Consider the following 26,810-nt stretch of genomic DNA (forward strand, 5'->3'; position numbering starts at 1 on the left):
TTCTCAGCCGGTGCCCAAGGCCCGTTTTCTAGTAGTGCAGGGAGGATTTATTTTTTTTAGAAAATGGAAAAAGTACCCAACTTTGATCTCAAAAGAGGCTACAGGCGGTTTGCAAAACAGCTTTGACCAGGGTGGATTTATGTCACATCCATTTCTTGAACCACGAGTTTTCTAGTTGCCGCCCGTTCCCAAGATTAGTTATTACACACTTATGAAGTTATGTGTACTGTGTCGCTATCAGAGGCCAATTCACCGTTTGAAAGCCGAAGAGAGACGAAGCAATATAATTAGGTTAAAGAGGGTGGTTGGATGGGATCTTGCAGAGCGGGGCATATTCTGATTTTTTTTTCACTCGACCCCTGAGCTTTTTTGGTCGGACTGTTTCCCCGACTAGGTTAGTGGAGGCCAGGTGCGGATCTAGCACCGGGTCAGCCGGGGCTAGAGCCCCTCCTACTCGTGCTAGATGCATGGAGCCCCTCCTAAGCCCTCCTATGAATTTGTAGTCATTAAAGCTTGAAAATAATACCTATAGGTAGAAGATAAAGTGAATAAGCCCCTTCTAATAATTTTTCTAGATCCGCCACTGGTGGAGGCAGTTCAGAACTATTGTAACCCTTCCATATAATAAAGCTCTTGTGATTTACTCAAAAAGGGTTGGGTGCGCAGGGTAGCATTTTATACAACCAAGGCCAGTGAAGTGCTTGTTTACCTTTCATCTAAATAAATGTTAGTTCTGCCGCCGTATATGCATGTGTGGGCACTAAAACAGACTAGCCTATCAACCTGTTTTCGCGGCACACGCAATTAATATAAAAATAAAATTTATAGCTAATAATTATAATTATTTATCTCACGCTCTCTTTCTATACTTACTAAAGCGTGTAAGTTTTCCATCCAAATTTTTGATTTTATACGTTGGTTTGGTCCACATATGTTATTGACAGGTGGGGTCTTAGTTCCATCCCGTATGCGAGTTGGACCAACCCACTCTGTCTACGACTCGATCACGTAAATCCCTACAAATTAACGCACGGGCACCAATATGTATCCGATACTTTTACCAACTTTGCCCATGGCAACACTAAGGCATAATTGCCTAGTCATCTATTAAATATTCTAAAACATACTCTAAAATATATATTTATCATTATCTAGTTGCAATAGATTTTATTTTGCATCACACCTCTATATGTGTTTGATATGTATTTAATTGAACTATTTATTTGTGAATTGGTATTCTTATCTCTTTCATCTACATGATACGGTAACACATATTGTGGGTAGTATTTTATATAAACAATAATACAATATATTAATAACAATAGGAATAGTAATTTAAAATTTTATATTGGAGCAGTTTAATAATTTTCTATAATTATATAATTTAAGTTCAGATTTAGGGTTACTTTAAATTTTAATAATGATATAGTTGGATAATTTATATGTAAATTTAGGGGTTATATGCATTATTTTTATAATGGTATAGGTGGGTAATGCACACGAAGATTACGGAGTTATTTTAATTTTTTTTATAATAGCACATGTGAGTAATTTAGATACATGTTTAGGAGGTTACTTTAGTCTATTTTCATAATAACAGAGGTGGTTAATTTATTAGAAAGGATAAGGGATCCAAGATTAGAATTGTCGGATTGATGGCCAGATATTTTTAAGTTTTGTGAGAATTTCTATGATTTATCTATTTTTTAGAGTGTCCACCTAAAATCCAAAGTGGTTTCATGTTAGGCTTCAAAAGGAATCTCCAATAAGTAATAGTAAGATTGCAGTTAATAGTTTGGCGACGGGTAGCTCGAAGAGAGCAGCAAACTGCCAAACTATAGCCAAGCAAACTGCGCTTAAGATTCTTGCTGTTGCTGGTTGACTCGGCAACCCAAATTCAATTTTCTACTGCATCTAGACTTCAAATAAAATTTAGGAGTTGAATCAAATTCAATTTTCTACTGCGTCTAGACTTTAAATAAAATTTAGGAGTTGAGTTTTTCTAAAAAAAGAACATATTCCTTTCGGTTGTTGTCCCCTGGACTTCAAGTAACACTATTATCAGTACCAAAATCCAAATGTTTTCATAAAGATAAATTAAGATACTAACATGGTTACATTCGCACACTGTACTTCAAGTTTCTTGCCATGTTTCTTGTCTACATATGCTTCACTAAAACAAATCATCAACCCTATCAGTGAAAATTGTGCCAATCACCTCTAACGCAACCGAACCACCACCAGATGTATCTTGAAGACAACGATTTGCCTCATTACTCTGCAAAAAGAAATAATAATGGAAGTTGCTGGGAATTTCTATCCTGGTATACTTGACCAGGTGGAGCACCAATTATGGCGCCACATTAACAACATCAATAGCTCCGTCGATAATGTATTAATGTTTTCCTAATGCCGGTCATTCCTAAGAGAGACGCGGATTCACATACGACGTCGATGTCGATTAATTATCTGTAGTGAACAATAGGTGGGATCCGAAGAATGGGGAAAGGGCACACAGCACGAGTGACTGTAGGAGCTAGACGTGTGGAAACTGAGCTGAGGTTGGAAGCAGTTATAGCACACAAAGTGAGCATGACCATTCAATTTATTTTCTTTATTTTTGTGTAGAGATCAGCGCATGTCGTACTTGAAATACAACATAAAACTTGCTCTGCGCATATGTATGGTGGCCAGACTCGACCATCAAAGCACTCTGTTTAACAAAATACGTGTTCCAATTAGAAGACACCTATAATATGTTCAACATAAGAAGAAAAAAAGCACTCTGTGCTTTCCCGTGCTTTTTTGTGATAACAGAAGCGACTCGTGCTCCTTCGTAAGGCTACTCGTACGATTGCTTCTGCTTCCTTCATCAGTTATGCTCCTCCTCCCTCCCCTGCATCCTCCCTCAGATCAGGCTGCAGGGCAGCTCCTTACCTCCGACACCGAAAATGCACCTTCCTTCTTCCACGAATCTCCTTGCGGCAAACTATTGCAAAGCAAACTGCACTTGAGTTTCGTCTTGTTCGTGATGGAGTCGGCAGCCCAAATTTTCTACTGCGTCTAGACTACAAATAAAATTTAGGAGTCTTGAGTGTCTCTATGAAAGAACATATTCCCTTCTGTTATTGGCCCCAAGACTCCAAGTAACAGTATTGCCAATGCTAAAGTTCAAATGTTTTCACAAAGATAAGTTAAGGTACTTCAAGCTCCACCCCATGTTTTCTTATCTACATTTGCTTCAATAAAATAAATCATCATCAAACTGAGCTGACCACTTCTAAAGCAACCAAATCACCACCACATGTATCATGACAACAACTATTTCTTATTACTCTTTACCAAAAATCAATCATGGCAGTAGCACGAGAATTTTATCCTGTTGTACTTGACTGCGAGGTGGAGCACTAATTATGGTGTCAAATTCATCACACGAGTTGGTCCATTGGCAAATTTTTCCCGATGCCTATCATTCCCAAGAGAGATGCGGGTTCATACTTCACAAGACAACCACATCGGCATCTACTCCCTCCTTCCCCGTTTATAAGGCATACACGTATATCAAGATTCAAACCTTCTCATCTTTGACCAATAATTTGACTATTAAATTTTTATTTTTATAATGCAAATTTCATATGATTGGATTCATAATCAAACATAGTTTACAATGATTATAAGTTTATAATCAAAAGTGATATAATATATGATAAATAAATAGTCAAAGTGTTGTTTAGAAGACCGTGTCATGTTCTACCATGCCTTATAAACGGGGAAGGAGGGAGTATTATCTGCAGTGAGCAGTACCTGCAAGTAGTGATTGCATGCAGGAGTTTGAAGTGTGGAAACGGAGCTGAAGTTGGAAGTAATTATAGCACGCGAAGTGAGAATGGCCTTCAATTTATTTTCCTTATTTATTTAGATATCAGTGCGACTCTTAATTAGTTGAACACATGGACACAATTTCAAACAATTGAGCGTTCAAATTAAAAACAGGTGGCATAGTTGCGCTCGTTTTAATAAAAGCTTTGAAACAAAACTCCACACCACTATGTTTCAAAGATATTTTTTTATATGGCAATACATTTTAGTGTATTCTAATTTGCTTATAAATATTTGTAAAAGTTGCTTTATCCCTTTATAAAATTTTGCTTGACTCGTCTGAGTTTAGTTAAGTGGATATTGATGTTGATATTTAGAACATAATTAGACGGTGTGACTAGAGGATGATGGCAAACAATTCTGTTGGGCATGTGGATACATATTGCATGATCAGTGATAGGCAACTTTAGCAAGTCAAATGATGTTGGTATTTTTTTAATCTACGTATGCAATTTATGTGTCTTTAAGAAATATTGTTAAAACATATGCAAGTGACCTTGTTTTGAAGGTATTTTTGAAAGAAATATAGTTGTTTAATTAGAATTATAATTTGATGATGAGTTTAAGAACTATTTTGAAGTTTGAAAATTCTTGCACATGCTGCCGTGGGGATAAAAACCCTCCACTGTAGTTGAGCAGCTATCGTTGAATAACAGTTTAATACGAAATGTATATTACACAAAAAAGAGATCATATTATTTATACTATAGAAAAAGAGAAGACCATATTATTCCACGTGGTGTGTCTACTTAATACTTAAGATAACTGATAGTACACAATTGAGAAAATTTCCTGTATGGCCCCAAAACAAATGCCAATCCTTTCCATGGCCCTAAAAAATTTAGACTCCCTTGTATGACGCTGATTTTATTTTGCGTCCCTTCTATGACCCTACCGTCACCTCTGTTACATGAATTCAGTTAGGGTTTATGGCTCGGTCCCTTGGAAGAAAGTTTGGGATTAAAATACCTTGGAACTCCTAGCTCAGCCCCCACCCACTCGATCTAGCAGCACCCCTCATCCTCCGCCCCCCCCCCCGGTCGCCCACATCCCCCCCCCCGCGCCCCACCCCCTATACACACCGCTCGGATTCGGCCAGGGGTGCCGCGCACAGGCGACAACAGCCCTGATGCCCGCGGGTTGGCGCGGGAGGCGGCAGGCCCATGGTGTTGAGCACAGGGGACGGCAGCGGCAGCTTCTGACGCGCACGAGTCGGAGCGGGAGGTGGCAGGCCTGGGGTTGATGTCAATGTTTGAGAAACATAGGAGCGCCAAGATTCTGCACGTATTCATTGCATACAATGATCCCTCATGATACTATGAGCCTATCATTGAGTGGGAGGGTTATACTAGCAATGGGAATCAGAATTATGAGCTTGAGCCAACCATACCTAGAAGCGCACAACCAGATTTGGATACTTCTCTACAAAATCCATTTAATGAGAATGAACATGTTGGTGTTGATGAGGAGGGTCTGTACATAAACATTGAACCCGTAGCTGATATCATTGTTGCTTGTAACAAAGAACAGGATGAGTATGAGGAACCTATTACCTATAACAAAGAAGACCCTCCAATGACAATAGGCTCCACTTATTCGAACATATATGAATTCAAGGTGGCACTATCTCAGCATGCAATCAAACATGAATTTGACAATAATATTATGAAGAGTGCACCAAATAGATGCACAGTATATTGTACAAGGAAAGTGGAAGATAAATGTCCCTGGAGGCTTCATGCTTCAACTAGGAACAAGAGCTCCACTGTTGTGGTATTTTTTTTCCTTTGTGCATGCCTTATTTTTTTATTTGCCTATGGTATTTATTTGACTACATCTCACTTTTGTAGGTGAAAAAAAAATCCATATGCTCATTTGTGATACTTGCAGCCCTGCAATGAGCACAAGAAGCAAAAGAGAGCTCAGTTTGTGATTTACCCTGGTCTGGACTAGCTGTGCTTATGTATTATGTCGTTTTGTGGAGCTGCATATGAACATATATATCATGCAATCCAAGTGAAGTGTCTGAACCTCATATAACGTACTGTTGAACTTATTAGATATTTTAACTTTTTGTGTTGAACCAACTCAATGTGAATCTATTATATTGATGTGAATGATGATTGCTCTTTTCTAATGTGTTCAAAATCTGGAGATTGATTTGTTTCATAACATCATGCTGTTACCAACATCATATATGTTAGATATGATTGTATATTGGGTCAGATTATCTGTTCTCTGTGAGATCCCAATACCTGTTGTTTGTGCCCAGTGGCGGATCTATAGGGTATGCCGCTTGGGCCATGGCATACCCTGTAAATCTGGCCTTGTCTAGACAGCCCTTGTGTAATAAAAGATCAAAACTTTCCGTCTGATAGACATCTAGTCCAGGACTCTAGGTCCGTGCGTACTGACGCTCACCCGAGCTTCCGACGAAAAAACCCGAGCCCCGATGTGAGTATCACATTCCTTCTTATGCAGTTCCCCTAGTCACCGCCTCGGCCCTCCGATGACAGCCAGATTAGGAGCCTTCAAGCTACCTAAACCACCAGTGAAACATGAACATGAGGACACGTCTGTTGGTCTACAGGCTTCCGCTCAAAACTCACAAGCATCGCTGCCCTGCCCATGATGAATTGTCCAAAATAATCACAATACTCGATCTGCTTAATTGCTTGATGTGAAAGGGTCTTTGGCTGACTTGGTTAGATGCAGGGGCGGAGCCACATGGGGGGCGGGCAGGGGCCTGGCCCCCCTAATGCTCCATTAATTCCACTTAGAACCTCTAATCAAATACAAAATTACACTATATGATTCCTCTAATTAGCTTTTGGCCCCCTCCAAATGACTGCTTGGCCCCTCTCATTTGGAATTCCTGGCTCCGCCCCTGGTTAGATGACTCCAGTAGCATTCCTCGTATCCTAGATTTGACTGAGCGAATTTTAGACTGAAGTTAAAACATCTCCCTTACTGGCCAAATAAGTCAGGGTTCGAAAAATTTTCTTGACTAAGAAACTAAAGTCGCTTCCTCTTAAAGAAAAAGGGCAGGGGCTGTCATAGCCCCTCTGGTCGAGTTTTTCTCAATTGCTTGATCGCATCACTGGTTCCTGTGCTCTACTGTGAGCATCCCTCTGTTTTTTTGTTGTGCGACTTTAAGATATCAAGAGATCTTTTAAGTAATATTATAAAGCTTTTAGCTATTTTTTTGCTTGTTTACGAAATTATGTATCGGAGTAATAGTTTGGCATACCCTGAGTTCAAATTCTAAAACCGCCACTGTTTGTGCCAGGCGTATTTTGGTCTTTTCACACCAACTTAATTGAGAGACAATGGAGAGATAACGACAGGGTCAAGAAAGGGATGGGAAATAAAATCAGGGCCATACAAGGAAGTTTAATTTTTTTTAGGGCCATAGAAAAGATTGACATTTGTTTTAGGACCATACAGGGAATTGTTTCTACTCCCTCTGTTCCAAATTATAAGACACCCCAAGAATCTTGGAGAGTCAAAGCAATCTCAAGTTTGACTAAAATTATAGAGAAATATAAAAATTTATGATATCAAATCGATGTACTATGAAAATATAACTAATAAAGAATCTAATGGTACTTAGTTTATATAATAAATATTATTATTCTATTATATAAATTTGGTCAAATATAAAAAATTTCGACCGTCTAAAATTGTTGGAATGTCTTATAATTTGGAGCGGATGGAGTATAAAATTACGGCTGGTCATTACCTAAAATGGTGATGTTCTGCTGAAGTTTGGATTTGGATTTGGACCCTGGAACGGAGGGTCCAGCGCGCACGCGCCTCCCCGCGAAGTATTCACGAAAATTGTTTGCGCTTTGAACCCCTGCATTTATCAGTGGTCTTCTCGCCGCTTCTTCCCCCACCTAAACCCTAGCCGCCGTCCCGCGATCCGGCGGAACCCTAGCCCCACATCGCCGTCGCATGGAGCCCCGGGGCTACGACTACGGCGGCGGCCTGGGCGCCGGCGGCAAAATCTGCCGCCGCCCTCCCTCCCGCGCTGCCGCCGCCTCTCCCTACGCGCGCCCCGCCCCCGCTCCGGCGCCGGCGGCTTCGCAGGGCGGCGGGTGGTTATCCCGGATCATCACCGCAGGCGCCTCGCGCCTCCTCCCTTCCTTATTCCGCAAGCCGCCGCCCCAGCTCACCGCGCCGGCCCCTCCGCCGCCTTCGGAGCCCCTCGAGGAGCCGCTGTCGCGCGTCTGGTTGCCCGAGACGCGCCCGGAGGCGCTCGACGCGCCGCCCTCGTCGCTGCCTCCGCCGTTAGGTTTGTGTCTTCATCTTCTTCTTTTGCTTGCTTGCGATTGCTCTTGCTTTGCTGCTCAATCGGTTTCCATGCCGTTGTAGCCTAGCAATTAGTACCGGGGATAATAGCTGGTTTAGCTCTAATCAACACTAGATCTTAATCACGCTGGTGCATGTGGGCTACTGGCTGTTGGGAAACTGGGAATTAGAATGTTTACTCTGTTGTTGTGCAGCTGAATTAAGTTGTACTGTTTGGTGTAGATTTGCAATGCTATTGTGATCTAGTTTTCTCTAAGGACTGTTTACCATACCTCAGTTCGATTGATTGCTGACAAACTTACAGAAGTTTCCCTCCTGCAATGTACAGAGGATGATCTTCCAGAAGGTGAAGAAAACATTGAAGCCATCGCCAATGATGTAAGCTGATTTAGTAAATACATCCTGTACTTGTTATGTTACTATATTTGAGCGAAACGTTTCATATGTTATCACAACTAGATGCTGAGTTTGCCATAAACAATCTTAACTTCATTCATTTAATTTAATCCAAAACATTTCATCCAGGATCACCTCATTAATCTATCTCAAGCCAGGAATTTTTATCCTTGCTTCATGGATAACTTATTTCTTGAGATTCTTGAAAACTTTATTGATTTTTAGCACTTCGACAGATATTTACTTGTCTAAACAAGGAAAAAGTTCTCAAGATTTTCTTTTTAGTAACATCCTGACTAGTTTGAGTGATGATTATTTTAGTTTCAATTTATTTCTTCTGTAACATACTTCCATGTATGTGCTTGCTTGAATGCAGAATCTATGCACTCAAGGTCCTCAAATTTCTGCCAAGGAAAAAGAAGACATGCTGAGAAATTCTGATAACCATCGTGGTACTGGTGTGGATCTTGAAGAATTATTGAAGCACAAAACTTTCACAAGGCAAGTATCTGGTATTTCACTCCAGGATCGAAGTCTTAAGTGACTATGGTTCTATCATTTTTCTTGATTTTTGCTGATGGGAGAAGGACATGGTACATATAGTCTTATAGTCTAGTTGCATTTAGGTTACAAATTGCCAAATGCTTTTTACATGTTTGAGCCCTTACCAGATCCTAATTTGTGTTTCCATTTATACCATGTTGGTACTTTGTCCTAGATGTTTTTTCTGAACCACATGCCTTCTTGGTTACTCTGATTTTGCTCACATTTTTTACTCTATATGCATCCTACCTCTTAGTAATCTGATTGCATTAATATTTAAGAAATTTTAGAAACCTACCAATATTTTGAGCTAGTAATCAGAAACCTAAACATGTTGTGCCCATTTCACAACCACTATTTTGGGCTACATTCTCACGAAACTACATCCTTGTGATCAGCAAGGACCACGTATAAGCACCGTGTTCATGTCCAGCTGGCCCAAATGTCAAATTTGATGAACCGTCTCTGACATGTGGGCCTGATTGGCCATGAAAGGGGAATAGTCACAATGTTGTAGTTTTGTGAAAAGAGAAGAGACATCCCATGTTGTGAAATGGGAATGAAATGTGGTAGGTTTGCAGCTTAACTAGGATATTGGTTGGTTTGTTGTGAAATTTACTCATATAGAATAGAATAATATTCAAGGTATTTTTTTTTCTCTTTGCTAACTTCAACCTTCCGTGCTAGTTCATTGCCATTTTATTGTATGGGAACTAACATCTGCATTGGTCTACCTATTGCATGTTGTTTCCTTATTTTAACTGTATGTTTTGTCTCTCAAATGATTATCTGCATTTATGTAGGAGCGAATTTGAACATTTGTCCAAGTTGTTATGGTCTAGAACTATTGGATCAAGTTCATTGAAGCCAGAAGATGGTAGCATTAGGAAAATGCCTCTTTCTGAGCAGGAAAATGGATCCGGATGCTCCAGCTTACCTGTTGATTTCTCAATTAGGATATCCAGTGTTGCTGTAAGCACATATAACTGTGGCAACTAGTATATAATTCAATTGAATCTTAAATTATTTGGATTCTGTTAATGAAACATTATGTTTATTTGATATTCTGATCTGATCTTGAATGTAATATTTTTAATTCAGACTTATGATCTTAGCCTGTATGATCTAATGTTCTTTTCTAGCATGTGTTTTATATGTATAGGAAATTTGATCAAGCATTTCTATAGAGTACATATAAGTTGCTGTGTGACTATGTGCTTCATGTACTTCTGTTATGTCTTGCAACAGGATCAAGTTGCCTCGCCAGCAGAAATTGCGAAAGCATATATGTGTTCAAAATCTTCTAAAGGGTCTCCTCTACGCCTTAGATTGCATGACCCCTCTATGCCTATCAAATCAATGGAAGCTAGTATGATACAAAAAGTTAAACCTCCCACAATCCCACTTCTCCAAAGCTCAAGATTGCAAACATATAAAACGTCTGATCGTCTTGAAAGCAGCTATACAACTCCGAATAGATCGGCAATCTACAAAATGTCATCATCTCCTTATTTTAAGGTACTTATCCTATTTGTTTTATTAAATAGATTGTTGATAGCTCAAGTTTTTTTTAGTATCAGCATGTGAACATATGCAGACAGTAGATTCTCTAGAGTATCCATCTTTTCACTCATTTCTTTAACAACTTGAATACGCTGCCATAGACCAGTTCAGATAAATACAAAAAATTGAAGAAGCATCCAAGGACTGTATTGTACGGTTGTACCTTAATTGCTCAGCCTGAGCATTATAGCAACTACTATACCAAGAACTTTTATGTTACTTTCAATAATTTTATCATCATATCTATTTTCACTTTAGATAAATAATATCTTTTTCTTCTTTTATACCAGCTTGTGCACAGTTTTTTTCTAATTTAAATTAATCATTATTGTTTCAGAGTGGTGTTTCATCGAAGGATTTATTTACCACTGTATCTTCACCTTATCAGACCCCGAGTAGTGTTCATACTTTTGGCAGGCAGGTACTTATTATTGAAGCACAGTCTGTGGATTTATAGCATTTTCATTTGTTGATTCTTACAAGTCTCAGGATTGTAGTGATGATTTGCAAATGTAACTTTTTTATGTAGGCTTCTATTTTTCTATGTTGTAGTACTGCACTATCATTTGCATATGGAACCTTGGAAGCTAGTTCTTGAGTCAAAATACTATGTGTTTTTTGTTCTTGAAAATAAGTTTTTAATTCATTGAAATCCAGTGTGGATACTCAACCCCTTTTATTTGGGACCATTGTGCCAGCACTAGCAACTTTCAGGAGCATTTATATCTAATGCTCCTACAGCTGATTTTGATCTTGATTTTGTGAACTAATTTTTCAGTTTTTAGTGCTTGGATAAACAGACACAAATTTCCATTTTGTAGACTTTAATAAAGTGGCTAAATTATTGCTAGTATTTGGACAAAATTGTTTTCCACTTCTAAAATGGTTTTTGAAACAATCACTGTAATACTGCTCCATGTTAGTAAGAGTTTAGGGCCACCTATGGTTTAGTACTGCTCATTAGGAGGGTTACATAGATGGTTTTGCACTTAGGGTTCATTTATATGGTTAAATGTTCATGGTTGTAGGTAGAAATGGTAGTAGGTTCCTCTTAACTTTGACTTGTATAAATGGTAGAATTCATACAGTTATATTTGTATTACTTTAGCAGAAAGTTCCTGTAAAAAGAAACAGAACTGAATAAGTTTACCATATTTACATCCTGCACTTTTGTATAAAAAGATATGCACTGCCAACCAGATACTGTGAGATGGCTGGCACGAATGATGACATCATTCAACTGAAGCAGTCTTAGGTTTTAGAGGCCTAAGCAGGGCAACTAGACGGACAATTTTTAACCTCCCTGTGATTTTTCCAATGTTATGCAACTGTACTTTGTGGGACCTTTTGAAGTAATGATGAATCTTACGTCCTGCAATCCTGCCTATTTTTTTTTTCTGAAGGAGTCTTGCATTTTTACTTGGCAGGTCTTGAAGAGAAAGAGTAGTGCTATCCAAAATGAGATTGTATCAGCTGATCCCGTGCGCAGAGTGCATCAAAGATTTAATAGAACATCACCACTGTTGGAAACACGGCCAGGTTACCGTAGAATTCTTGGGGGCCATGGAAACAAACTTGATGAAGGTTCTGAGCAATTGGCACGAACTCAGAAGCGTCGTTGCCTGGATAAAGTTGGTGATGCAACTCTTGGCAGCTTAGACAACAAAGCTCATGCGAACAGTTTTGGTGAGGCTCCAGTGCAGTCAGCTGAGATGGCTGCTAAGATACTGAAGCAGATTGACACATTAGTTCCTACACAGAAGGAAAACGTGTCAGAACTGATGCAGAAACGTGGGAATGCTATAGATTTCGGGAATCATATTTCTCCAGAAAAAGAAGCATCAGAACAGGACATTCAGTTGGGACCTCCATCTGTTATGGATACACCGGCTGCAGTGACTGAAAAGACTGCTGATGCTACATCAAACAAGTCTGGGTGTGAAAAGGCTCCAACATCTTCACTGAGAAACCATCCTCCTAATCTGGTATTGAGTGAAAATAACCGAAACAAAATGTCAATTCCATCAAATGGCTTTACCTTCCCCATTCAGGCTGGCCTTGGTGCCCACTCTCTGGCCCCTCCAACACCTACACTGGCATCTCCACCTATACTACCTGTTGAGAAGCAGCAATTTTCAGCAGTATTAAGTGCTACTACTTCCATGGAAAGTCATCCCAGGTTAGATTCTCACATGGTTTGTGCAATGTTTACAGTTCGAAAGCTTTATATCACACTCAGCGTTACTTTCTAGCAATGACCCACCCTTGTTATCATGTACCCAAAAAAAATTGTATTCTAGAAATTCTGACAGATTTATAAGGAGGTAAAATGACCTCGCTTGCCCCTATTTATGAGCCATATTTGGCACCGATTGATTGTTGCATGCACATCCACATACTAAATGGGGTAAACCAACTTGTTTTTTGGGAGACTTTGAATCCTAGAATGACTTGTTTTTTTGGGACAGAGGGACTAGGTTGGAGTATGCTACTTTTGGCTGCTTGTCTAGTAATATATTTAAGCATAATGAAGCAGTAGATTTCTAACACTGATGTCTGTCTTTTCAGGATTTCGCAATCTCTTAAAGAAGAAGGATCAATGTTGCATAAAGTTGATGACAAACTAAATGCAGATAATAAACCAGTGCCTTCTAAGAATTCTAGGCAATGTGCATCTTTCACAAGTAACCCTATATTTAATGTTGTCAATTCGAAGCCTACATCCTTAAGCAATGTCCCTGGGTGTATGTCGAACTCTAATGTCTCAGCTATACAAGCTTCTAATGGATCAACTAACTCAGCTTCGTTTCAATTTGCTGGTTCTACCATCTCCACCACAGCTTCGAAGTCTACACAGAGTAGTTCAAGTGGAGGCTGTTTTACTTTCTCTAATACTGGTGTGGGTAGTTCGGCTGCCTCAAATGTCTCTGTGAGCACAACGTCTCAATCTGTTGTGCCACCATCATTGGCATCATCTGGTACAGGAAACTCCAGTGCCCCTTTTTGTTTCTCTCCACTCTTTGGGACTGCTAGTTCATCAGATGCTCTGGACAAATCTAAAGCAGTAAGCAGCAGCACCCCTTTTAATTTCTCCCAGAAGTTTGAAACTGCGAGTTCTCCATCAACCCAGGACAAATCCAAGACAGTAAGCAGTAGTACCCCCTTTAGTTCCTCCCAGCAGTTTGGCATTGCAAGTTCTACAGCTCAGGACAAATCCAAAGCAGTAGACAGCAGTACCCCTTTTGGCTTCTCCCAGCAGTATGGCATGGCGAGTTCTTCAACTGCTCAGGATATATCCAAGTCTGTCTCTGCTGTACCAACAGTTCATTTTGGGAATCAGAATGGCCATTCGGGAAATAGTAGTTCACTGTTCATGCAGAGTTCAGTGAATAATTTGAGCTTCAAGTCTTCACAGATGTCAAACAATGGTAGCTCGCAAAGTTTTGCAGATTCACAGATTGATTCGGCACCTTTGTGTTCTAGTCCTTTCAATGCAAGCTCTGTGTTTCCTTGGGCCCCTGGTTCTGGTTTTACTTCTGTGGCTGCGACTGCTCTGCCATATTCTGCTACAAGCTCAGGTTTTGTGTCCAGTTCAGCATCGTCAACATCACCAATATTTGGCAGCCAATTGACTACATCTGTTCCATCTTCATTTGGCTTGCCAAATACTGGCCCTGCTACTTCACTTTTCAGCCCAACCCCAAGCGCCGTATTCTCATTCACTTCATCAACTCCTTCAATACCAAATCCATCACCCACCACACCATTTGGTGGCCCTACTTTACAGATTAATGGAGGGAACATAGCTGCGGACAGGAGTGGGTCCCCTTTCCTGACAACTTCGCCTTTTGGCTCGCCAAGCACCTCGCCGTTAACTCCAGCTTTCAGTACTCCTGCAACCCAGTTCGCTTCCAATACATCGTCCTCTCCTGGAATTTTCGGATTTGGTCAGCAGAGTGAAGCTTCTTCAGGTGGTTTCTCAATGGGCATGGGTGGTGGCAATGACAAATCTGGCAGAAGAATTATCAGAGTTAAGAAAAGGAAATGAGATGGCAATACTTATAAGTGCATGAGAACTTGCAACTTTGGCTGTGGCCACCCATCCTGCATTGCAAATTGTGCTGGTTTTCAGGGCTGAGGCGTTGGCATGGAAGGCTTTTTCTGATTCTCTTTGTTTTGTTGAGATAGCATGAGCCAATGAGAGCCACTGCTTTCCTTTGTTGATCGCAATTTTGGCACAGTAACAACAGTGGAGGTCACTGAACTGATATTGTTGTACCCTTCATCACTATGGTGAAATTCATTTGTCGATGTAAAACTTGTATTAGATCTGTTCAGCTATCAATTCATCCATTTTTTTTTTTGCAGAACATGATTCATATGCTCTGCAAAGTCGCCATTTCCTTCTAAGTTCTCACTCTCCCTATTTGGCCTGTGTATAGTTTTGTTTTCTTTCCTTTTTGTTTTTTTTTATTTATTTTTTGCCCAGTGTGCCCTGCTCTTTATAGCTCCGTTACCTCAGCGGATCAGGTATGGTCCTGAATTTGGTGGTTCAAATATAGCTGTGTTTCAAAGATTATTGAGACCTTAGAAAATGGACATATTTCGTGTTGCTCATGCCAGCTCAGGATGTCAATGCAGTGATCTGCATCATTCATTTGTTCTTGACTATGGTGTCATGAGAAGATACTTGTGTGCGACTCAGGGCATCTCTCTCTAGGGGCATTTTGTTTGTTCCCATCATAAGATTTATCATTTTTGTTTCTTTACGCATAAATTGAGGTGTAAGTTAAGGGTCTGCTTGGATCGGAGGAATTTTTAAAGAAAATAAAGGAATTGGAAAACAGAGGCAAGGAAGTGCAAACAAGTGTTTGTTATCATCATTTCATGCATTCCAAACACCTTCTTGTCCATATTTCCTGCGTTTTTCCTATCCTCCGTTCCTCCGTTTTACCTTCACAATTATATTCCTTTCCTGCCTTTTTTACCTTCACAATTATATTCCTTTCCTGCCTTTTTTTCCCCATTCCTGTATTTTGCATTCATCTGTTCCAAACAGGTCCTAAAAGGAAAAAGAAAAGATCTATTTCACTCCCCTCACCAATTCACTTTGTCCGCTCAACTCCCTGGATAAAATTTTGGCTCCATTCACTTTCCCGAACTATTTCAACTGGTCTAATCTACCCCTACTGAAATTTCTCTTTTTTATTTCTATGCGTACAAGTGGATTTTTAACATTAGATTTTGCAAGATGACTTACAATATGATATAGTTGTACGCTATTGTTAGCCATATGAGGGACATACTAATGTGTTATATTTCTACTATAGAGAAGTAAGCTAAAGAGCATGTTATAAGTAGCGGAGTAAAAATACATCTTGATGCGATGGTGCGTAGAATCAATTTTCATCTCCCACCCTATAAATTTATGATAGGCTTAAATTTGAGCTATCGAAAGTGGTGGGATGTCAAATTTGATAGGGAGCAATTGAAATTTTTCCCTATCTCTATTTCTAAATAAAAAAGTCGGCGATGTCAAACGGAAATTGACGCCAAGTCCGATACGGTTTTCCGACTCCGAACTGAACAAGTATGCAGCTTATGTCAGCAGCAGGGAGGATCTTCCTTCGATATAAAACTAGGATTGGTATTTTTATCATGCACTCATGCAAGCTGCCCAAATATGAAAACTTAAATATGAATCATCGGATCAACATTTAAGAAAAGCGACAAATGATGGAGGCTGAGCCTGGAAGACAAGCCCACTGAGGCACCCAGCCGCCCTCGCTCTCAAGCCTGGAGCCGCGCCCCGACGTCCCTTTATGCGTGTGGTATCTGTTACAAAAGCTCTTTATTTGATCTCATCAAAGCAGCTATCAAGACCATGGTAACAGCCATAGTTAAGGATATAAATTGGGTTTATTGCTATGCTATGAATGAGTTTTATGACTGCCATTAGAAAGAGAAACCGATGTTCTAAATGCCTAGTCTTAACTAGGTTGTAATCTCCCTATATAAAGGGACCTTGAGATCAATGAGAAAATTGGCTCCATTCACTACATTCTTGTCCCTACAATTTTCATTCTCTAACACGTTATCAGCACCCTGCTCTACACTGAGCAAACTGAGAGAAGGAGGAGATCGACGACATTAGCAAGTGTAAGATGCCGAAGCGCTCACCGAAAATGCTTCAACTCCGTCGTCTTCTCCGTGAGTAGCTCGTTGAGGCTCTGCTTGCTCCAATGCGCCGTTCTCGCCGTCGTGGTCGCCGTGGCATAGCTCCTGCCGATGGAGCTCGCCGCGTCGACGACCTCGCGGCTTGCCAGGCCCCCCAGGTGCCGCCTGATCACTGCACCGCCGAGGGGCGCATCCTCGTGAGCTCCCCGCGCCACTGTCTGTCCCATGGATGGACAGCCAGGGTACGGGTGGAGCACGGAGGGTCGCCGGCAGCGTCAGCCACTCATGGCGTCGCCTCGCCACGCCGGTGTACTCGCCGATCCACACGCCGGTCCGCTCGGCTTCACCCACGCACTCGCCGGCGACGCCGCAGTACACCCCAACGCCCCTGGAGCAGCCAGGCTTCGAGCTCCCGCGCACCAGGGCCGCGCGCCGGGGCGCCCTCCCGTTCTACGACGAGGGGGAGAGCTCCTACGTCGCCGACGAGGTCGTCTTCGATGAGCCAGAGCTCGCCCCTCCACCCCCACCTCAGGCGCCGGCGGCTGTCGACGAGCTCGGCATCGTCGAGCCGGCCATGGCGCCTCCGCTCCCAATCCCGCCTCCACCCCCTGTCCCGGCATGTCGCAACGCGACAGCGGCGGCGAACCGCCGCCCAGGGCTGCGCAGGTTCATCCCGACCAGCCATGTCCCAGCCGGGGCGACCTCGAGGGGCGCCCACCTCGCTCCGGCGAGGGGGAGGCCTAGGCCGGCAAGACCCGAGCAAGAAAAGGGCGGGAGGCGGAGGACGGCGCGACGGGGCGGCGGCGCATCAGCGCGACGGCGAGGCGGCCTGCCCTGGCGGCGACGCATCAGCGCGCCTCCCAGGCGCGGCAGCGGCGCCCTCCAGGCACGGCGACGGCGGCCTCCAGGCGCGGCGGTGGCGGGCGATAGGCACAGCGGCGGCGGCCGCCTGGCAGCTGCGGTGGCGGGGGTGGGGGTTTCCCCCAACCCTAGCCCAAGCCGGCCTTTAGGCCACTGGCTGCTGGGCCGGCCTGATCGGCCCGATAGGCCGTGCCGGCCTGCGCGCTGGCCCTGCCCTCCCCTGGACCCAAATCGGCGGTGGGCCGAAATCGAGATTGTCTCGGCCCACCGCCCAATAAGATTTACTATTTTCAGTATTTCAATTTCAGCATGAATTTAAATTCGAGTTTTGTACTACGAACTATTTAAATTCCGCAAATAATCAGACTTTATGCTTTCACCATCATGTAAATTTCTCTATTTTTCATTTATTTTCAGCACTTTATGCATTTCCATGATATTTATTTTACAAGTATTATGCAAATTTAAATTATTCATACACAAAATTGGTCATACACAAGGTGTACCACATTATACCATGGGATTTCATCCTCAGTGTGCATATCCAATTTGAATTGAATAGTAAAATGGTCTACACCTTCGGATGATTATCATAATCCATCCTTCGGATTGGTCTTGGTAATATTTACTATTCATGGTGATTTTCAATCACTTATCCAATATGAGGTAAACACTATATGTGATTCAAGACTCATCTTGATTTTTACAATATTTGCATATTCCAATTCAAGACACATCTTGAATATGAAGTTATTTAAGTATCATTTGCTTAAATAAATAGCAATACATGGTACATTATTTTGGAGGTTACACATAGCCTATGTTTTGGCAACGATTTTACATCACCTATTCCCACAGGAATGGATCCAACATATTGGTAACACTAATCAAGTATCAACTTGAACCCAAAATTTTGCCTTCATTGCTATATAATTTACTAACAAGTAAATTCATACATGATCAAATTATGTAGGACATGGCTAATATTTCTATTTTTGAATTTTTCCAAAGTCGCGTTGAATGAAATTTATTTTCCTATCATGAGCATTAAGATACCAACGATATCATTCAGGCATATGGCATCACTGCTATTATTGCTCAATGCCAAAAAAAAATGCTCACTCCATTCTGGATATTGCCACACTTGTGCTTTGCGTCTTTTATGCAACTCCAACACTTGGATTTTACAAATCTGAGGAAAAGACATCCATCTACCTTTTGCAAGTCCCTCATCAGGATTTCAACAAAGGATGTGATATTGCCAAAATCATAAATGATTGTTCACTCATTCATTTATCAAGGATCTTCGTTCTATGGCAATTTATATCAGAATGGATGCTCTTGAATGTGGCTATCATTTTCCATCGGAAAATGATCAAGTGTGACAAATATCACATTTTAACAAAAGTGTGATTGTACAAATTCATGAACACAGAAACGCCAAATCAAACATTTGGCTCAACTATACCTCCAATTCATTGGAGACAAGCGAGTTCTTTGGAATATTTTGAAGTTCACTTCAACAAGCAACGCTTGAAAAAGTCCATATTTCCATCAGAAATAATATTAGCCTAAATTCATACTACCACATGTGGTATGTTGTCCATTACAAAAATATCATGTACCTCAGACATGATATACATATTCTTTTGCCTTGCTTATATATGGGATTCAACCAGATGGAAATTAAACATGTATAGTGTACCACTATACTACTAACACAATTGTGAGAGATCATGCTCTCTATGGTATTCAATAAATCATGGATGCATCAAGTATCCTGATTCTAGAAAAACCATATGATGTTTTCATGTTATCAAGTTGCATGGTTTTTCATGGAAACCGAATACTATGGAGTGATGATGAAAATCTCACTCACATTAGTGCAACACATTTGAAAACTACATAATTGTGCAAAATCCTTCCATCATCTGGGGTGTATTATACATACATCAATCCCTTTACATGTAGCATACAAATAATTTTCTCTCTTGATCGCATCAAGATTGGGCATATCTGCCTTGACCATTTTACATCTAGAATGATGAGAAAATTATTATCAATTCTATTAAGTCACTACATAAATATGAGTCATTAAATTTCTAGAAGAAATTCAAGAACATTTATGTGACTCTATTTGCTACTTTATGGAACATAAAGATACTATTCAATGCATATTCATTGCTGTCCTAAATGTGTGCTTTACTCATAAAGTATCACAAATTTGCTAAACTCGTTGCTCAAATTTTCAATTTAGAGCAAATGATCCTGGACACGAGATTAAATCCATTAACATGGAACTGTTTGGCTTTTTGGACTTCATCATAAAGTATCTTGTGTGCACACACACAATGGCAAAACTATATCTCTTGTCGAGAGAATCAAATTGTTTGATGATCAAAATAGAATTGCAATTTACCAACATTCAGTTGGTTGTATGCGAATTTACACAACGCAACATAGATCCAAATCTATCAAACTACAATCATACGACTCCCTCCGTTGCAGTCAGTACGTGGAAATTTGGTTACAACCAAATCATTTCCCATCTGCGAATTGGTAATGTTTTGCACGTACCAATATCACCACCGCAACATACATCCAAGAGCATTTTTGAGATCGACATGAGGTATCATTATCCGTCATTCAATAATATCTCAGATCGCAAATAGGGGATTCATTCATTGCCCGTATGTTGAACACAACTTTGAGGAAGATTCCAGGCATTAGGGGGAGATACTTACCACACATCGAATGCCAGGAATCAGAAAAGGAGAATGTCATCATTGATGTTCGATCCTCATACCCACGTACCAAAGATTCTGAACCAACAGTTCAGACCATCTAATATTTGCAATATATTGCAAATTGTCTGCCAAATGCATTTACTTGTCACCAAATCCTATTCCCGTTTAATGTGCCAGAAAGAGTGGAGGTACCTAACAAAACCACTCATCTCCCGAATCTGAACAAGAGGGGGAGAAGTATGGCCACATGGGGAGACAGCTTTTTGCAAGCATTCTTGGATTAGGGGGAGAAATCCTCCAAGTCAATACATGCATATCAACATCAAGTTGATAGACACTATGGATATTTACTATCCAAAGCCTATGGATGTTCAACATTCAAAAACCCAGCACAATGTGCACAAATTTAGACGCTGGGTCATTGGAACACCCTAAGTCTGTTATTGTGGGAAATAACATAGAGTTCAAAGGGTAAACATTTCCACATGCTTAATGAATCAATCACACAAAGACTACAAATTGCCGGCATACTCCTCAAAATGCCTTGCACCTTATCTGGATCCAGACCACAAGTCCTAGGCAGAGTGTCTTAACACTCACATTGGGTCAAACAAAGGTGGCAATTAAGGAGAATTGCTTTCACTAAAAAGTGGAAAGTCTTTACTTCGTAATGATTTCTCCTCACAATGCTCCCCAATGGAAGCATTATGGATTCCTAAATCCATAAGGTGGTGAAGACGTGAAAGCTTGTAGCAAATGGTTTCACGCAGAGACCAAGCATAACATATCCGTTGGTATGTGTGGAAGTTATGTTCCTATATCAATAATTGGCAGATCAAATTTGATTTGGATAGATTTGGATTACAGGTCCCAATGCACTTTGTATTCTGAATCAAAATATAAATCGCAACATACGTTGTGTATAATCAAGTCACGCCAAGACTTGAAATAGTCAAGTTGATTGTGGTACAACTGACTAGGCGAGTTCCTTCCACAGAAGGATGTCTCCCATATTGATGATTCCACCTGTGTACTCATAATAGAATCACATGGATTTTATACATCTCATATGACACATCAAAACAGGTAGTCATCATATAAGACGGATTTGAGATGAAATATTTAGGAAAAACCAAATTATGCTTGAGTCCATAACTTAAGCACACATCAGTCTTCCAATATTCCATTGATATTGTATACCAATATCCAAATGATATTGGACAATCATACTACCAACAATATGGCCATTCAATCCCTAAATATGGATCACTATCCATGATGACCCTTGGGATTGCAACCTTAGTGCCATCAATGTGCGCATGTATCTTGCATATCGCAACAGGCCTGATATTGCATTTGCAGATACTTACTATAGCTCAAAATAGTGCTACTTCTACACCACAGAAAGGTGGCAGTCAAAGTAGATATCCACAGATATCTATAGGCACAAAGGATCTTGATTTATTATTATCTAAATTAAGATATGATCATGTGGGGTATCAAGATATTGGCTATTTAATCCCCTATATTGCCATATCACATACTGATGTTATGGTGGTAAAGTTCTCATAGGAGTCATCAAACTTGGCTCTAATGCCTACTTCCACTCCTCATTCTAAAGTATTACATGAACATGTATAACTTCATCGAATGGTCACATTTGATTCCATCGAATCCCTAGCCATTACATTTAAGATAATGCAACTTGTGTTGCTTGGATGTCAATAGGTTACATAAGAGCAATATCACTATATTGACTTCTAGAAATGTTTATTCCCACAAAAGTGAGGAGACAAACACCTTGCGAACTAAATCAAGTGATAACTCCATGAGATTTATTCACAAAAGCCCCTACCAATTTCCACATATCACAATATGTTGTTGAGATTGGTATGCGATGACTTTGAGATTTGCAAGGTTCAGGGGGAGACTCCTCTTGAAACTATAACCTATGTTACTCGGACACCCGCACCCGAGTCAGACACTGGCACTCACACCCGTGTCCATGTAACACTGACTATAACCTGTTCAAAACATTATATTGCACTCTTTTCCTCTATGAGTTTTTCCTCACATAGGTTTCTCATAGAAGGTTTTTAATGAGGCAATATCAATACAAGTTCATATGTCATATCTCTTGTTTTCCCCACAGGGGTTTTTGTTTGGGATATTAAAGACATAGCCTATGTCATATCTCCTGTTCCCCCCCACAGGGGTTTTTGAGGAGGTACCAAAGACATATAATTACAATTATGATCCTCAGATCATATTTATTGTTCTCTAAACTTTGTCATGGGTTTTCCTTCCAAGGTTTTTTCCCATATGAGTTTACAATGAGACAATAATCAACATATGCCATACCAATTTTATCCTTATTTTTCCCACTGGGTTTTAAGGAGTTTTAATGGCATATCTACACATATTTCTTCCTTTTTTTTTCCCTACAGGGTTTTTGGAGGATTCAAGATAAAACATTGATCTTAAAGGTGGACTCGATCAAAAGGGGGAGTGTTACAAAAGCTCTTTATTTGATCTCATCAAAGCAGCTATCAAGACCATGGTAACAGCCATGGTTAAGGATATAAATTGGGTTTATTGCTATGCTATGAATGAGTTTTATGACTGCCATTAGAAAGAGAAACCGATGTTCTAAATGCCTAGTCTTAACTAGGTTGTAATCTCCCTATATAAAGGGACCTTGAGATCAATGAGAAAATTGGCTCCATTCACTACATTCTTGTCCCTACAATTTTCATTCTCTAACAGTATCCACGTGCAGGCCATCCGAGGTGAAGTCCTATGCGTTTTCCGACTCCGAACTGAACAAGTACCCAGCTTATGTCTTCCTTCGATAAAACGTCCGAGATCCCTCTCCAATCGATCCATCTTCTCCAAGACGTACGCGCTCCAGTTCTCCAGCATCTGCTGCGAACATGTACGCCGTTGTGCCCGCTAAGTCCACCGCCACCGCGGAAGAAGTCGGCGCCGCCGGCGCCGAGCGTGTCGCCGCAACAAGGGAGACGAGCACCGTCGGCGCCCGACTCGCGGCCGTCTGCGACATGACCGAGGAGCATCCCTACGCGGGGACACCCATCAGCGCCAGGCACGCTGCCGCCATCTCCGCAATGATCGACGACGTCGCAGCGACGGCTGCCGAGGGTGCCGACGGGAGGCCGACGAGGACAGGCCAGCGGAAACAGCGCAGCATGGGCAGCGCCTGCCGGTACGAGGAGGTCTGCCGGCTCGGCGAGGGCGAGTTCAGCGTCGTCGCCAAGGCGCGCCACCACGCCACAGGCCAGGTCGTCGCAGCGAAGTCTCTAATAAAGAGCAGCGACGGCGACGATGACGACCAAGACGAAGGCGTCTGCGACCTCCTGCGGGATGTTGGAAATAGTCCCACATTGAGAGTTGTGGGTGGGCAAGCATGGTTTATATGGTGAGGATGCAACCCCCTATCAGGCTAGCAAACTCACACGCTAGACTAGCTCGCGGGATCGCTCACGCAGACGATGAATTTTGGCCGGCGGAGCTCCGCCACGGGCGCGGACGCGCTCTGACGCGCACTCGCCACGCACCCGGAGATGCCGCGCCCAATGCGGAGCTTCAACGGCTTCAACGTTCGCGCGACCAACGCGGATCACACCACGACTTCCGCCTCCTGATCGATCATGGCTTTGATCGCGCTCACGATCACCTTCGCATACTGCGTGCACACACACGATGCCCGCGCGCACAATCCACGCGCTCGGCGCACACACACCACGCCCTGGCGCGCACACACGCTGCAAGTCACGAACACACGCACACCCCGTCGCCATGATCATGTCACGGCGATGGGTTTATTCCTAACAATCACCCCCTAAACCCAGCGCCCCGACGCCGGGAATTTCAGAGCAACGCCGGCTCGTCGTCGATCTCCGCCGTGGCCGCCATGACGACCTCCTTCTTTGGCTTGCGGCAATCACGGGCGAAATGCCCACGAACACCGCAATTGAAGCACTTGCCGATGCCCGACTTTGCCTTGTGCCGCGCACTCCACTCCTCCTACGTGAGCAGGAGCCGCCCGCCGTCGACTTGGCCGCCTGACGAGCCTTGTCCGCCGGAGAGCTGAGCGCGCCGCCTTGACCGCTCGTCGAACGCCTTGAGCCGCCCAAGCGCCTCCTCGAACGGCATGACCGCGACATCGCAGAACTGCTCGATGCCCGCGACCGCCGGGTATAGCCGGTCGGGCACCGAGTCGAGCAACTTCTTGACCATGCCCGTATCGTTCAGCGTGGACCCGAAGCTGGCGAACCGCGCAGCCATGGCGCTGATCTTCCCCGCGAACTCATCCAACGCATCGCCGTCCGCCATGATCAGGGAGTCGAACTCCCCCTTGAACGTGGCAAGGCGCGCCATCCGCACGCGATCCGCACCAACGAACTGTGTCTTGAGCGCCTCCCACACTTCTCTCGCCGTCGGCTTGGTCGACACCTGCATCAAAATATCCTCTGGCAGAGCTTAGAGGAGATGGGCCCGTGCTGCCTTGTTCTTGTGCACGTCCACCTCCTCGCCGTCCGCCAGTGCCACCGCCTCCCAGAGCCCCTGCGCATCAAGGATCGCCTCCACCATGATCGCCCATGCAGTATAGCTCGACGGCGCCAACACCGGATAGCTGACGGAGCTCGACGTCGCGACCCGCTCCACGACGCGCTCCAACACGACGTCACGGGTCCGCACCCTCTGCGGCGGAGAGCGACCGCGACGATGGGGCGGCGACAGCGAGCGCTCCGGTGGCAACGACATGGTGCCTGGACCTCGCTGGCTTTGATACCAATTGTTGGAGATCCACCGCTCACCGCCGCGACGCGAAAACAGGGGACCGGCGGGGGGTCGTCGATGAAGTCCCACCTCCGGCGATGCTCTGCACAAACTCTTGCGCGCAGCACGTAGTCCACCTAACACGGGAGGCCTGCTTCATGGCGGCCTGCCGGGGCGAGCCCTCGCACGTCGGCCTCCACGGCATCGCGCGCGCACCGGGCACGGGGGACTACTCCCTCGTCATGGACTTCGTCGGGCCGACGACCCTCCTCGATGTCATCGGGCGGCGGCCGCGCCAGGACGGGCCGTTCCCGGAGGCCGACGTGCACCGCGTGATGCGGCAGCTGCTCGCCGGAGCCGAGGCGATGCACCGGCGCGGGATCGTGCACCGGGACATCAAGCCCGAGAACACCCTCGTCGGCGACGGCGGCGCCCTGAAGATCTGCGATTTCGGGGCGGCCAAGTACGTGGGCGAGCAGGACCCGCCGTACCTGGTGATCGGGACGATGACTTACATGGCGCTGGAGGCGCTGCTGGAGAACCCGGACCACGACACGCTCGTGGACTCGTGGTCGCTTGGGTGCGTGATGGCGGACCTCCTCGCCGACGACAAGCTGTTCCTAGAGGTAGGGGAGGACATGGACATGACGGGCCAGCTCTACCAGATCTTCGACGTGCTCGGCGTGCCGGGCAAGAGGGCGTGGCAGTCGCTGAAGCCCAGCCCGGAGCTGGCCGACAAGGTGCAGCAGTGGAGGGCGCGGCAGCGGCGGGTGGGGCACCGCAACCGGCTCCGCGACCTTTTCCCGGAGGAGGTTCTTTCCAAGGACGGATTCGAGGTGCTGAGAGGGCTCCTGACCTGTGATCCCAAGAAGCGACTGACTGCGGCAGCCGCACTCCGGTGCCGGTGGTTCACCGACAACGTGGACGATGGTCCTCTTATCATCCCTGGTGCTGCTCCTGGTGTTTGGAAGGCCGGCACCGCCATGGCCACGACGGTGTGGTCGCAGGTCGTGGCATGTGTTGGACGTGCGCTAGGATTGCTTAGGCCGAAGGCTTTGTTGAACCTGACCATGTAAATGCTAGACAGCGTACGGCATGACCCTTGTTGCAAGCTATAGCATGATGCATGCATGTACAAACTAATACTATGCCCTAAACTGCTACTATGATAGTTAAACTATATCATGCTGTACTTTTGGCTGAAAACTTGTGTGAAACTTTGTATATAACTTTCTTTTAATGGCATGAAACTACCAAGCCCAATGCCCCAATGTTTCAGGCAAGGCTATGTTTTAAATTTCAGGTTATATTTACATTTGTTGTGCCAACCTCTTGCATGTGGGAATCTCAGTGAGCTTCTTGCAAATTTAGGCGGGGTTTTGGAAACCTCAGATTCAATTTTTTGTATGGAGGACATCCCTCATTTTTATAAGGAAAAGCATGGCGAACAGAAATTTAGCTTATCCCGTTCAAGAAAAACGTCCATCTGTTTTGTAGAGTTTAACTAATTGTGTAGATAGAAAGAAACTT

The 26,810-nt window shown here is 43.3% G+C and overlaps 3 protein-coding genes across 4 annotated transcripts; all 3 read left to right on the forward strand.

The window, feature by feature from the left end:
* Nucleotides 1–7,734: 7,734 nt before the first annotated feature.
* On the forward strand, nucleotides 7,735–15,109 carry LOC120699407 (nuclear pore complex protein NUP1-like). Of its 2 annotated transcripts, XM_039983393.1 has the most exons (9): nucleotides 7,735–8,176; nucleotides 8,522–8,571; nucleotides 8,966–9,090; nucleotides 9,936–10,104; nucleotides 10,381–10,650; nucleotides 11,033–11,116; nucleotides 12,123–12,874; nucleotides 13,264–13,364; nucleotides 13,536–15,109. In XM_039983393.1, the coding sequence occupies exons 1-9, from the start codon at nucleotides 7,837–7,839 to the stop codon at nucleotides 14,741–14,743; spliced, it is 3,099 nt and encodes a 1,032-aa protein (XP_039839327.1). In that variant the 5' UTR covers nucleotides 7,735–7,836; the 3' UTR covers nucleotides 14,744–15,109. The 2 variants fall into 2 exon arrangements, with proteins under 2 accessions (XP_039839327.1, XP_039839326.1); XM_039983392.1 differs by having other exon boundaries at nucleotides 7,736–8,176; nucleotides 13,264–15,074.
* A 1,992-nt stretch (nucleotides 15,110–17,101) lies between these two features.
* On the forward strand, nucleotides 17,102–18,123 carry LOC120700987 (extensin-like). The gene is made up of 2 exons (XM_039985166.1): nucleotides 17,102–17,538; nucleotides 18,099–18,123. The coding sequence occupies exons 1-2, from the start codon at nucleotides 17,102–17,104 to the stop codon at nucleotides 18,121–18,123; spliced, it is 462 nt and encodes a 153-aa protein (XP_039841100.1).
* Nucleotides 18,124–23,413: 5,290 nt separating this feature from the next.
* Nucleotides 23,414–26,356, forward strand: LOC120700989 (putative cyclin-dependent kinase F-2). The gene is made up of 2 exons (XM_039985167.1): nucleotides 23,414–23,863; nucleotides 25,430–26,356. The coding sequence occupies exons 1-2, from the start codon at nucleotides 23,414–23,416 to the stop codon at nucleotides 26,354–26,356; spliced, it is 1,377 nt and encodes a 458-aa protein (XP_039841101.1).
* The last annotated feature ends 454 nt before the right edge of the window (nucleotides 26,357–26,810 follow it).

The sequence above is a fragment of the Panicum virgatum genome, chromosome 3K (assembly GCF_016808335.1).
Source record: "Panicum virgatum strain AP13 chromosome 3K, P.virgatum_v5, whole genome shotgun sequence".
Lineage (NCBI taxonomy): Eukaryota > Viridiplantae > Streptophyta > Magnoliopsida > Poales > Poaceae > Panicum > Panicum virgatum.

Bases quoted from the DNA above. Each gene is read 5' to 3' on its own strand.
- LOC120699407 (XM_039983392.1), top strand. From the start codon at position 7,837: ATGGAGCCCCGGGGCTACGACTACGGCGGCGGCCTGGGCGCCGGCGGC. The intron at 8,177-8,521 runs GTTTGTGTCTTC...TGCAATGTACAG, and splicing joins GTCGCTGCCTCCGCCGTTAG to AGGATGATCTTCCAGAAGGT. The intron at 10,105-10,380 runs GTAAGCACATAT...GTCTTGCAACAG, and splicing joins TTAGGATATCCAGTGTTGCT to GATCAAGTTGCCTCGCCAGC.
- LOC120700987 (XM_039985166.1), top strand. From the start codon at position 17,102: ATGGACAGCCAGGGTACGGGTGGAGCACGGAGGGTCGCCGGCAGCGTC. The intron at 17,539-18,098 runs GTTCATCCCGAC...GCAAATAATCAG, and splicing joins CGCCGCCCAGGGCTGCGCAG to ACTTTATGCTTTCACCATCA.
- LOC120700989 (XM_039985167.1), top strand. From the start codon at position 23,414: ATGTACGCCGTTGTGCCCGCTAAGTCCACCGCCACCGCGGAAGAAGTC. The intron at 23,864-25,429 runs GTTGGAAATAGT...CTAACACGGGAG, and splicing joins TCTGCGACCTCCTGCGGGAT to GCCTGCTTCATGGCGGCCTG.